Source organism: Protopterus annectens, chromosome 11.part0, assembly GCF_019279795.1.
Source record: "Protopterus annectens isolate FY-2018-M chromosome 11.part0, PAN1.0, whole genome shotgun sequence".
In the NCBI taxonomy this organism is placed as follows: domain Eukaryota; kingdom Metazoa; phylum Chordata; order Ceratodontiformes; family Protopteridae; genus Protopterus; species Protopterus annectens.
This window is the reverse complement of record NC_056745.1, coordinates 146830728-146844569: the sequence shown is the minus strand read 5'-3', so window position 1 is coordinate 146844569 and position 13842 is coordinate 146830728. Positions and strand designations below refer to the sequence as shown.

The window sequence follows — 13842 nt, the reverse complement described above, 5'->3', positions numbered from 1 at the left end:
AATGTTTATCTTTATTCAGCCCTGCATTAGGCTGAATTGATTTAAAAGTACCTGTAGTTCCTTTCCCATGTGCTGTCATTGCATACGTTTTTTTTCGGAACTGTTCTTTTAGGTCTGGCACCCGAAATATTCAAATGTTCGTCCTCCGATCTCTCCCTTACTGTCGGTTGGAATTCTCCTTCACCGATACTTCCCTTAGATCCATAAGAGGCCCGTCCATTACTATGTACTTGAAATCTCTGCCCGTCTGGTAGAGAAAAGGAATTGTTGCACGCTTCCTGTTCGCGTGCTGATAACTTCCGCTTTTCCGTATCGCCAATAGCGGGTCTACTACTCATTTGAGTGACTAGCTCGATGAGTCTAGTCAACTCCCCCTTCATTATAGCCATTTCCGACTGCATATGCTGAATATCATCTCTCCTAGGAGAGAAGATAGAAGGAAGCTCATCGAGGGAATCCATGAGCTGACAACAGTTAACTGAATCAAATTCACTGGCCTGTCCAACAATATAAAACAAATACAGCCCCTCACGAGCTGTAACAGTCCCAGTAAAATAAAGATGCACTGGCACACTTTAGCGTTGAATAATAATATTCCTTCTTTAATACGAACTGTTAAAACAAAATAGCTTCACAAACTGGTTGAGCGCTTTCATCTACTCCTGTAGATTTCCTCAGAACCATTTGAAAGTGCTTAATTACATATTATATAGTCTCCTTTCTCCAATAGCATCATCACATTAATTAGTTGAAAACAATTAATGACTAACCATGTAAAGCTGTTTAAAGTGCACAGTGCTAGATTCCCTCAGAACTGTTCCTTCCCTCTAGTAACTTATTTTTTAAATCCTTGTGTATGTCTGTATTGTTTTGAACATACATTCATATTCACATGTCATATGTACATTACATTATAAAATTATTGACTATTAAAACCTCATAAAGCTAAAAACTGTAAAAAATATATAAAAAAAGCTTCAGAGTGAATAGCTGCTTTAACATCACATTTTTGTGTTTTTATGTTGTCATAAACACCTTAATAAGAGAACTATCCTAGATAACACTTTACTTTTTGTCCAACATGGGTTTTATAGATATGGTATCATTAAGCCCTGGGCTTTCTGATGCATTCAATTTTATTTGCCAACGTGTCTCCTTTTCCATTAGTTTTTTCTTTGTGTTCCCTCCCCTTGGATTCTCTAGTATGTGTTCTAGTATACCAAACTCAAACATCTTACATTCATTATGAGCTTCACAATGTCTCCATAATGCATTATTTCCATCTTGTTTTCTTATCTTATAACAGTGCTCATAAATTCTGTTTTTCAAACACCGTGTGGTCATTCCTACATAATAACTTGGACATGTTTTACACTTGGCTAAATATATAACATTTCTTATTTTCTCCCATATTAAATTACTATATTTATATATATATACTAAATACAAACCTATACTGGGAAATAACATGGCAAATAGTAATTCTTCAGACATAGTTACCCAGGAGTTTAGAAGAGCGTGTGTTATACAATATGCCCCTGAAGTAGGTAAAATTAGGGACGTAATTGAGAAGAACTGGAATATATTAGAAACTGATGACAATGTATATAACATAGTAGGAAGAAAACCCACATTTGTGAACAGAAATGGACTTAACCTAAAATCCAGGTTAAATAGGATGTATGGCATTACCAAAAGTGAGCATGGCACAACCAAATGTGGTAGATGCAATCAGTGTAGGTTTATTATAGGGAAAACAAGTATAATTCTGGACAATATTCACAAGACTAATATCACCTTTTGTAAGGGGAATTGTAGAACAAGAAATGTTATATATTTAGCCAAGTGTAAAACATGTCCAAGTTATTATGTAGGAATGACCACACGGTGTTTGAAAAATAGAATTTATGAGCACTGTTATAAGATAAGAAAACAAGATGGAAATAATGCATTATGGAGACATTGTGAAGCTCATAATGAATGTAAGATGTTTGAGTTTGGTATACTAGAACACATACTAGAGAATCCAAGGGGAGGGAACACAAAGAAAAAACTAATGGAAAAGGAGACACATTGGCAAATAAAATTGAATGCATCAGAAAGCCCAGGGCTTAATGATACCATATCTATAAAACCCATGTTGGACAAAAAGTAAAGTGTTATCTAGGATATTTCTCTTATTAAGGTGTTTATGACAACATAAAAACACAAAATGTGATGTTAAAGCAGCTATTCACTCTGAAGCTTTTTATATTTTTTACAGTTTTTAGCTTTATGAGGTTTTAATAGTCAATAATTTTATAATGTAATGTACATATGACATGTGAATATGAATGTATGTTCAAAACAATACAGACATACACAAGGATTTTAAAAAATAAGTTACTAGAGGGAAGGAACAGTTCTGAGGGAATCTAGCACTGTGCACTTTAAACAGCTTTACATGGTTAGTCATTAATTGTTTTCAACTAATTAATGTGATGATGCTATTGGAGAAAGGAGACTATAAAATATGTAATTAAGCACTTTCAAATGGTTCTGAGGAAATCTACAGGAGTAGATGAAAGCGCTCAACCAGTTTGTGAAGCTATTTTGTTTTAACAGTTCGTATTAAAGAAGGAATTTTATTATTCAATGCTAAAGTGTGCCAGTGCATCTTTATTTTACTGGGACTGTTACAGCTCGTGAGGGGCTGTATTTGTTTTATATTGTTGGACAGGCCAGTGAATTTGATTCAGTTAACAGAAGTGCTGATTTAGTTTCAAACTAGTCCCAGAATGATGATTTTTTTTATGTTGTACTTTAGATTACTTTGTCAGAACTTGTTGTAAGAGTATAATCTCCTGGCTACTTGAGGATATGGCCTATTCATTTTAGATTTGGTTCCAGGCCACCCGATAGACACATGTACATGTGCATATACACAAACAAACATCACACCTGATATCACACATCCACATCTGTATGTATGTACACATTCAAAGTACTTGCAGGACTGATACACTAAACACTTCTCTAGTAAGATCAGAAATTTGCCCTGGAATTTTTTTGGCATTTTTTTACCTACTTACACACACACATACACTGGCATGTATAGTTGTTTAAATGAAAGTCAAAAGTGTGCCACAAATCCTATCACTGTGGAACTAGGCTGTAACTAAATAATTACTTGCCTAAAAAAAGAACACTACAGGAAATAATACACGTGATTTCTGCCACATTTTCTTAACTGTAACCAGAGCAAAAGTGATAAGCATGCTACTTCTGACTCCAAGAAAGTTTTACCACTGTATAGAACACATACCTCTCAACCTCTCAGTGTAAGAAAGATGGACAAAGCTATAAAAATGTGAAGACAAATGCCCAAAATAGGGACAATTTTTAAATATTACTCCTTTAGAAAATTGATAGAATAACAGGTTTTGCATTAGCATGGATTTTCTGGAGTATGAACTCTGAAACTAAAAATGTCTGTAGTTATTTTATGACTTCAATCCTCAATGATTTTACAGAAAATCAAAAATTTTATGCAGAGTAAACCAAAAATATGAGGCAAAACATCTGGACATTCTGTGAAAATCTAGACTGTTGAGAGGTATGCTAGAACAGTACTGAATGGTTTTAAACCAATGATCCTTTTTAGTAATCAGAATTTTTCTAGATATTTGAGCCACCAGAAGGGACAACCCTTTCCTTCTGAGTCCTTTATATATTAAAATCTTAATTAAATAATTATGTAGTTTAATTAATTAAAAGGAATGCTTATCAACTACTATGAGAAGCTTTATGGTACATAATACAATCCCCCAAATACTTATATACATCTGTAATCCTAAAAGCATCTAACTCTAAATTCAAAAAATCAGTACTACAAAGTCCATATATATCAGAGCCTAGCAGCTCGCATCTTTAAAGTGGGACAAGGGAAATGTATATTAAGTTATAAGTATTTGGGGGGGGTTGTATTATGTACAATAAATCCAGTCTGTTGACTAGGTAGCTGAGAGCTGAAATAGTATTTTTATTTATAAATATTTACAAATAGATGCTTCTCTTGGTATTTACTAGTTAGGTCTTTTAATTGTAGTCATATTTAAAATGTACACTGCACTTTAAGCATACATTCTTTCATGAAGCTACTTATAGACTATTGTCAAAACTTAAACCCACCAAACTCGCAGCTGACAAACTCCCCTCTGAATACTTGAAAATTGCATCTGATATACTAGCCTACCTAATTTCAATTATAATCAACTGTTCCATAACAGAAGGCTATGTTCCCTCGATATGGAAAATATCCCACATCGTTCCCGCCCACAAAGGCACCCCCTCCACTGACCTCTCCAATTACCGCCTCATTGCTATCCTCTCCGCTCTCTCCAAGATACTTGAAAAATGTATCAACACCCAAGTCTCCAACTACCTCCTAGCTAATAATCTCCCCTCCAAAACCCAACATGGTTTCAGGCCATATCACAGCACTACCTCCGCTCTGCTCTCCTTCACCAACACTATACTTCATCACAAAAACAATAGCCTCCTCTCTACTGCCGTATTTCTAGATCTCTCAAAGGCCTTTGACATGGTATCTCATGAGCTACTATACTCTCCCCAACCTCTCCTTCTCATAACCAGCCTGCAGCTGGTTTCACAGCTATCTACACGGATGCCAGAAATCAGTAATCTGGGACAATAACACATCACCTTGCCTCCCAGTTACTCTCGGAGTTCCCCAAGGTTCTATCCTTGGCCCTCTGCTATTCTCACTTTTCACTAACAACCTACATACTGCCACCACACAAACATCTCTTATACAGTACGCAGATGACTCTACTCTCATCTGCTCTGCCCCCACTCTACCAGAACTACAACAAATCACACAGGAATCATTCTCTTCTGTAGAAAGCAGGCTATCCAATGCTCAGCTCCTGCTCAACCCAAGTAAGGCAAAACTTCTCCTGTTCCAATCTTCCAAAGCCACCCAAAACACCCCCCACTTCAACATTCTTGCCAAAGACAATACCATCATCTCTCCATCAGAACACACAAAATTACTTGGTGTGGAAATAGACAACAAACTTAGATTTGACACCCACATATCTCTCACAATAAAAAAAGTTCACAAGAAACTTTGTGCCTTATATCGAAGCCACCAATTCCTCATCAAGGCGGCTAGAATCTCCATAGCCAATTTTTTTTCTCAAAAATTTTTTTATTAATTATATGAATAGCAAGACAATTAAAAGATTATACATAACAAGAAGGCATAAATGAACATATAACAATTCATCTAGTGATAACAACCTTCCTGAGATTTTGATAAATTATTTAGAAATAAAACATACACCATATATACACTATATACAAGTTAGGCAACCTGAGAGGAAAAAAAAAAAAACAAAAAAAAAAAAAATATTTAACATTAACTAATTAATATGTTTAGAACCTTTTCTAACACAACCTTTCTAATAGCTTTTTTTTTTGGACTCCCACCTAAGTATCTTTGAGCATCAATAAATTTAAAAGCCATTTTCTGGAAAGTAACCCATTTTAATTTAGAACGATCAATCCAATTTTGTATTATATAAAGTTTTAGTAATGAGCAAATAAAAATGATAACATGAATATCAACTTTTGAAAGTTGAATCAATGGAATATGTAGAATAGCAAATTCCCACGTCAACGTGGATTTTTGATATCCCATTTTCTGCAGTCTGACTTTCAAAGATGTCCACAATCTGTGAGAAAAATGACAATACCATAGAATATGAAGGAGGTCTGCTTGGGGATGAGAACAGCATGAACACAAAGGGGACTTATTTGGGTTAAATTTGTTTAATTTGATTGGGGTAAAGTAGGCATCATTATTAATCATTAATTGTGTGTATGCTAATTTTTTAAAAGGGATAAATTCCTTAGTGTGTCTAATAGCCAGGACTTTCTGAGAAGAATCTCCATAGCCAATTCCCAGCTAATCTCACCCTACTCTATGCATCCCACATACTTACCAACCTTAAACAGACAGACCTACACAAGCTGGATGCTTGTAACAAAAAAATTGCTAAATTTGCCACTGGAACCTCCTACCGTTGCTATCATTGTATCTCCATTAAAGAACTAAACTGGCTAGAACTCCCACAACTCCTTCACTTTAATCAACTCACCCTCGCTCATAAACTTATTAACCACCCCCTTAACATCCCTTCCCTTCAAACCCTTCTCCAGCCTTATCACCCCACTAGGCCCCTAAGATCAAGCAACAAAAATCAACTCATTGTTATCAATCCCAAAAACTCAGCAGGAGAAGCCATATTTTCATGTACCATATCTAAACTTTGGAACAATCTTCCACCCTCTATAACTACTCTACCTTCCAGCAGCCTTTTCAAGACTGCACTCAAATTCCACTTAAATTTGCAGTGGCTTTGTCCTTGTTCTAATCCAGACTAACACCCCCACCCTTACCCCCCCACCTAGACTCTTAACCCAACTATACTATCACCATTACTAACCACAGTCAGAAATAGCTAGTTGTCTTTACATACTATAACATCTTGTCTGACAACTTTGTTTCTAATATTATAAACGACAAGAAATTATCTTAAATTGCAACATTTTCTGTATATACTGTTGATAATCAATATCTTATTGTATTAAAGCCAACAACCTGTAATGCTTACTTTTGCTGCAACTTTGTATCTCTATTTATCATGTACATGATGTGGAGCTTTTCGTCCCGGGCATCCGCTGAAAAAGGACTTGCATCCATTTGGAATTTCCCGGTAAACAAATGTAAATAAAGAAATAAAATAAATATAGTATTTGATTAGTACTCCTTTTAATTGTTAATTAAATTGCATAATTATTTAATTAAAAATATATAAAGGTCTCAGAAGGAAAGGGTTGTTCATGTCTGAAGAAGTCCTAAATTGGGGATGAAAAACGTGGTTGTTTTGTTAAGCATTTAATGTATACATTGTATATTGGTGGATGTGTTTGTTTTTTATTTTAATCGATTAAAGTTTTTTTTTTGGATTTTCTGGCTCCCAGACTTTGTGAATACCTCTGCAGTGCCTGTCTTGTTACTTGTGGTGTTGGTCACCAGAAGCAGGAAGCCATATTTTTGCACCCACACAGTAAAATAGTGGACTTATCAGTAATGGAACAGCTAGCATGGGTGCTACTGGGGGAGGTGGGTATTACCTCCCCACCAGGTGCTTTTGTAGGCAATATAGTCGACAACATTTATAACAGTCTGAAGTAATAATAGTAGTAAGAATAAAAATAAATAAGTAAGGCTGTGTTTAATCTTATTTAAAAGATGACAGCCATCCGCTTTCTCACTACATGGTAAAATCTGAGCAAACCTCTTTGTTATGGAAATGGGCATGAATACGTATCACTATGCTGTCCACAGACTATTGATGTTTTCACTAGAAATGTTCAGGAAGAATAGGCATATCAACTGTGCGATTAGGATTATGGGAAATGTGGGATGTCCTGTGGTAATCCTGCATCTTGACGAAGTTTCACATGGATTACCAGTATAAGTAGCAGAACTTCACTTGACCTGTATTTGCAAGTTAAGGTACTGAATCATTAAACTTGTTATATTTATGCTTCAAAGTAAATGATGACTTTGTTGGTTTAGATATGAAGCAACTTCTATGTGTGACAGGAAAAACTTGCATTGGAAAATTGCATAGACCAGTATCCATCTAATAACAGTCTCCCTAGAGGGACTCAGGTGTGTTTCAGTGGAGTTCCAAGGAAGTCTGAAAATTATATTGTTATTATGCTGAAGCAAACGAAATGCAGTTTAAACATCATCGCATATCTGCATTTAATTACAAATTGACAGTAAAAGAATATACTCAGTTATTTAAAAATGAAAAAAAAAATTCAGAGAAACTGCTTTGTACAGTAAAGTTTAATATCTGAGTCTCAGAATGAGTAGATGTTACCACTTTCACAAGTCAGTGTACGCAGAAATGGAAGCAATTTACTCAGAGGGTTTACAATACAAGTTGATATTTCTTAAGAAATATATTAAATAAAATATTGTGTGTGCCAGACTTATACCATTGGATACAGAGGTTTGCCTGTTACTCATAATACAAAATACACATGTGAAGCAGAGCCCCTCTATGACACTGTTCAAAAGGAACGTGGACGAGTGGATGGGGCACCATAAATTCTTACTTGGGATAGTTCCCACAACCCTCTTGGACTCTAGTTGTGGGTATTGACTAGAGTATCTATGGTATTACATTGGGATGAAATGGCTAGGCTTGAAATGACCTCTGGGTCGATAGCCTAGTAATCTCCTATGATCCCAACTTGGTCCTCATACAAGTAAATTGAGTACTTATTTTGCAAGAGAATGAGGTGTTCACTTTACTCTGAAATAACCCGGACTCAGAACTGTGAGTTGGGGCACAATTCTGCTCCACATTTTGGGGTCCAGGGTGGAAAAGCTCCACTGCAAAAGTATTCCCTTTGATATGAACAGTATTTTCTTTGCTTATCTGTAGATTTGCTCATTACACACACACACACCCACACCCCCCCCACACACACACCCACACCCCACACACGCACACACACACAAACACACACGCACACACACACGCACACACACGCACACACACGCACACACACACACACACACACACACACACACACACACACACACACACACACACACACACACTTGTGTGTTTATGTGTACACATATGCACATGCTCGCAGTCACATGAAAATAGATGGCATGCAATCATACAAAACCAAGTGATCTGTCATTGTACATTCATGCCTGCATTTGTACTTTAATAGTAAAACTGAAGATAATACCCTGTAAATACGCAGATGTAGAAGAAAGAGCACTGATGTACTTGCGGCCATTTGGATGATCAGCAAATAATGGAACCAATGATGAAATTCTGTGTAAACTACAACAGTTTCAGTGCCTGATTTAGGCAGGCAGTGTACCTCACAGTGTTAAATGAATTAAAACATTCATCAAAGATAACCATATGCGCAAGCAGCAATGCAGCATGCTTCTGACAGAGAGGCAGAAGTAGGGAGCATGTAGTATGTGTTATAATATGTTTGTTTCCTGTAACGTTCACTGATGTTTGTTAAAACAGCAATGTATCCCATCATCAATACATGTAAAAGAATAAGTTGTACTAAGCAGTTCAGGTTTTCATGGTCCAGTGCAAAGAGTTCAAAACTGGATCCTGAGAAGTTAGTATTTATTAAAGATATAAAACGCACTTGTTAAGGCATGTAGACAGACTGTGTGGATCTCATTTCCAGTTGATAGATCCTGCATGATTTTGGTATACAGTAGTAGATACAACTGTGATTCCTCAGACGGAAGTATCCAGTGTCATTTAACATCTAAGGCAACTCTGTCATGGAATTTTCAAATTCCTTTATACAGACCCCTAATAAAATATAGTTCACTGAAAATAATTGACTGAAAGTATCTATAAACTCCAAAAATAGTCCATTTAATTATTTGACCAGAAAACTGAAAACTGGTATCTGTTTTAGTACAAAATGTCATTAATTTAGTTTTACAGGTGTTTGATTTCTTTAGCAAGATGGCTCTTGTCACGAAAATGGCCATTTTCAAACAGTTTAACCAGGAATGTGATATGGAACCCATATCACGTATAAAATTGTAGCTTCATTTGGAGTTCATTAAAGCCAGATGACCTTTGACCATTCAAGTGGAAAGTGTGATAGTACTGACAAGTTACGCCGCTTACTGCTTTCATTTACGTTGATCACAACAGTAACAGTGTAATATCATTTTGTAGCTAGTCACTTGGGGAAGATAAAATACTTAGGCAAAAAAAGCTGAACAAATGGAGTGATTCAAAAGTAGCTGTAGTATGTTTGTAGTTTCATCATCAAACTTGTGATAAACATGACATTATCAACTTTTGCAATCTGTAATGAAATACTGGACACAGCAGCAGGTGACAAAAGAAATATGCATACAGGATGGTTGTGCCAATAAAATGGATGCTTATACTGGTGGGTCACATACTACAGTTCTTTGCTTTTCAAGTGATGAAACAATAAAATACACATTCACTTGGATTTAACTGTGTTTGATATGTATGCATAAAATATGCTATGCTGCTAGCATACAATTAATGAAATAGAGCAGTAAAGTTACGGAAATGCTTTTGTTTGTGATGTAGGAAATGGCACGGTGGTACAGAACTATTCTCATGGAATGCATTGCCTATTGTTGATTGTAGGTATTTTGTTCGAAAAGTACCCTTCCATCACATTCACAAGTAAGTCTTCATTATTTTATATGTAGAAGGACAGTAATTGGAGTACAACTTGTTCAGTAATGAGTTGGTAGCCACATCCATTTTAGTACCTTGGCTTTTTTTATTCCAGATATGCACGGCATAAGTGTTTTTCAACATCTCGGTAAAGTCTGATGGGCTAATGGCTTCAAAGTATTTTTTCCAATCTTGCCAGCGAATGGGATAAAAAGCTTCTTGTGGCAAGACACTTACGCCTCTACAGTTGTTAGTTTCTCGCAGACTCCTGATTCTGCACCATTTTTTAAATATTCTTGTCATTAGCTGAGGGCCTTGGTGTCCCCATATAAATCGGTTGTAGTTCTCTACAAAGTCCTTCATACAGAGTTCTATAAACTTGTGCCTGCGGTGAAAAGAAAGGTATGCTCCATTAAGGACATATTTGGACTGTGTGCCCAATGTATTGGTCAAGTTTCCTAAATCTCTGAGGACAATGAAATCTGTGTCCAAGTAGATACCCCCATGCTTCCACATCATAGCTATTCTACAGGCATCAGAAAGTATGGGAAAACGGTATGGCTCCCATCTAGTATAAAGCTCCGCGTACCACTCAGCTAGAGGTGTGCCTTTGAAAAGTTCATCCACATCTAATGGCTGAATCTCAACATTATGGAAACAACTCAGAAAAGACAGGCCTAAATTCTTAGGCAGTATTGCACTTTTCTGCGCAAGACCCTTCATGTAGATAGTTATTTTAAATTCAGGGTGAGCTCTGGCTGCAGATTCAACTGAACACATGCAAAGAAAATTAGGGCTTAATCTGTCTGATGTTTCCAGGAAGAAGATGTGATGCTGTGGGACATTCAAAGAGTGGTGACTGTGATTTGGTATAAACATGGAGCATTCTACTTCCTGGGGTAAACTGTAATGCAGTACATCGGTCATGCTCTTCATGTTACGACAATACAGTATAATCATTATGCAAGTGAATAATTTGAGGGCTAAGATTAGCAGACCCCACAGTCTGTGCTTGGTGATGACCAACTCCAGTGAAAAAATTGCTACCTTTATCATCGTTTCTGTAGTGCTGTAGCTCCATAAACAACAGGAATTCACTTATGTTTCTGCAGAAGGGAACAAAATGTAAGAAAACATATCAGACAGAATCTAACAGGCTGAGCAAGTGAAGACATAAAATGACAACCATAAAAAAATAAAACTAGTATTTTTATAAAACAAAGAAATAGGTCTTAGGTGCAGAAATAATACATAGCTGTTTTACCATTAACTATCTCAAAACATCTATATTTGGATGCTTGCCAAAGGTTCTCGTAAGAAGCTAGCTGGGGTCATGTGTTACAGCCTTTCTGGAAACAGTACATACCACCACTCTTTCGTTTCTTGTACAGGCAAAACATAAAATGACTAGGAGAATGGCATGGTGTTGATACATGTGATTTTGCTAAATTACTTCCACTTGTAACTGAAAGTGTGATACTTCAAAATTACCCCAAGAAATGAGTCTTGGAAAATGTTAAATAATATTGCCCCAAGTTTATTCTGAAGCACAGATTTACAGAGGCAGCTAAGCTAATGAGTTGTAGTACAGGGTCGAGACAGGAGTTGATCCTGGGGTTAGTAACCAGGTGAGGAAACAATAAATAGCTATTTACATGTGGTGTATTAGATTTGTCGAACAGTCTGAAGAAGTGGGTGTATGTGTGCCCACAAAAGTGCTTACTGTCACATTAAATTTTTTTTTTTACCTTCTAGCCTTGGCTATTTTTTTATATTAATTCTACAGTTTGTTTTGTAGTATACATCATAAGTGTAGCAGTCCTCTCAACCCATTAGGGCAAGACATCTGGATAAAGGCATAAATAATGGGGGGAGGGAATCGCCATAATTAGTGTAACTGTTAAAATCATTGCTCTGACAAACTTAGAAATTTGATACAAACAGAGGTTTACAGCAAAGTAATAGCTGTTCTGTGTTCAACATTCAGCTCACCCTCAGTTTCCCTAGCTACAAGGTTGCCCTTTTGTGTAGAAGTTTGTGTAGTTTCCAGGCTTTCAACACAGTGAAGATGCAAATGAGGTCCGAACTCATTAGATTTGCTGAATCTCAAATGGTTGGCTCCCTGTAGGGATGTTCAACTTTTTTATTTATTTTCTTTTATAATAAATAATGCTACAAGCCTGTCAGAGAAAACACAATTTGTGACATGTTAGCACTCCCTCAATGTTTATGTTTTGTGTTGTTGGGATGGCCACTGTGCTTGTTTACATCAGGTGGGTGTGCCAGATTAGAGGTGGAAGTGTCAGGTTAGACTTACAAATTGTTACATTTAGGTCTGTCAGGTTTTGAAATGCAAGGAAGTAATGCACAATAGGCTTCTGTTTCATTAACATCCGACCTCGTCTTCATTTGTCACAAATTGTGTTTTCTCTGACAGGCTTGTAGCATTATTTATTATAAAAGAAAATAAATAAAAAAGTTGAAATATTTGAAATGAGGAAAAGAAAATATTTGAAATGAGAAAAAGCAATCTATGACATATACACAGTAGAAAATGTTAGTACACATGAGATGTCTACATAGGTTTGCATTTCAACTATTACTCCAATGCACCTTCAGAAAACAGGATGGGTGCCTTATCCTGTTTACTATACAAATATATTTTCAAAACATCATTCTTCTCACAACCAGCTACAACAGCATATACATTATCAAACCACAGACCTGTTATTTTCACACGTGTTATTGTATTTTGAAGCAAGTGCAGTTAGTGAGCGCACAACCTGTTATGCTTATCACTGGCATATTTACAGCTCTCTTACCTTTGTATTCTTCCTGGTCATTCATCATTTATCTGCCCAGTACTCTGAGAGCTGCAGTCTGTAAGCCGTGCTATATCATTGTCTTTAAAATGTGTGAGGATATTAATTGGCAATAATATGATATGCATTAACCAATAGCTGAAGTCCAGGTTGGATGGCACAAACAAGTATAGACTGGTCTTTTGGGGGGAAGAAAGGTGAGTTACTCTTTTTGCCACATACAAGGGCACAACAGTTCTGTTGGTGGGCAAATCTGAGTTACTATTAGACTGCTGTTTTGCTGCAAGCAAAGGGAATTTACTGTTATGGCACAAACAAGAATATTCTGCTCCAGTTACTCATATTGTTTTGCACCCTGCCTGTTTGATCAAGTGAGGGTTGTGAAGTCAGAAACTCAGTGTGTGTCATTACTTTCTAACTTCTGTCTGCAATGATTTTCTAATACAAACGTAGGGTGCTAAACTGAGAGTATGCAGTGGTCATCAGTACTTTTCAGAGATATGACTGTGTGAATCTTTGATGCCTGAGGCCTACTACTTACTAATGGACATATATAAGTCAAATAAGTCTTTGCTGTTACATGTTACAGTAATGTCTGTACAAATTTCCCACCTTGTACTAGCTTACTGTAACAGCTGATGAAATCCAAGGGTGTGCCATAATATTATTAAACAATACACTCCAGGTTGTGGACTTACCTTTTAAAT

General features: G+C 36.4%; 1 protein-coding gene across 14 annotated transcripts in view; it reads right to left on the bottom strand.

Moving 5' to 3' along the window:
* Positions 1-8689: 8689 nt before the first annotated feature.
* The window catches only part of A4GALT (alpha 1,4-galactosyltransferase (P blood group)), a 1248973-nt gene continuing 1243820 nt past the window's right edge, over positions 8690-13842 (bottom strand). For 12 of the 14 annotated variants that reach the window (XM_044087539.1, XM_044087541.1, XM_044087542.1 and 9 more), the window contains one exon: positions 8690-11419. In XM_044087539.1, coding sequence (XP_043943474.1) covers positions 10314-11369 — 1056 coding nt within the window. In that variant the 5' untranslated portion in view covers positions 11370-11419 and the 3' untranslated portion in view covers positions 8690-10313. The remainder of the gene's footprint in view (positions 11420-13842) is intronic. The other 2 variants (XM_044087549.1, XM_044087547.1) reach the window with 1 other exon arrangement.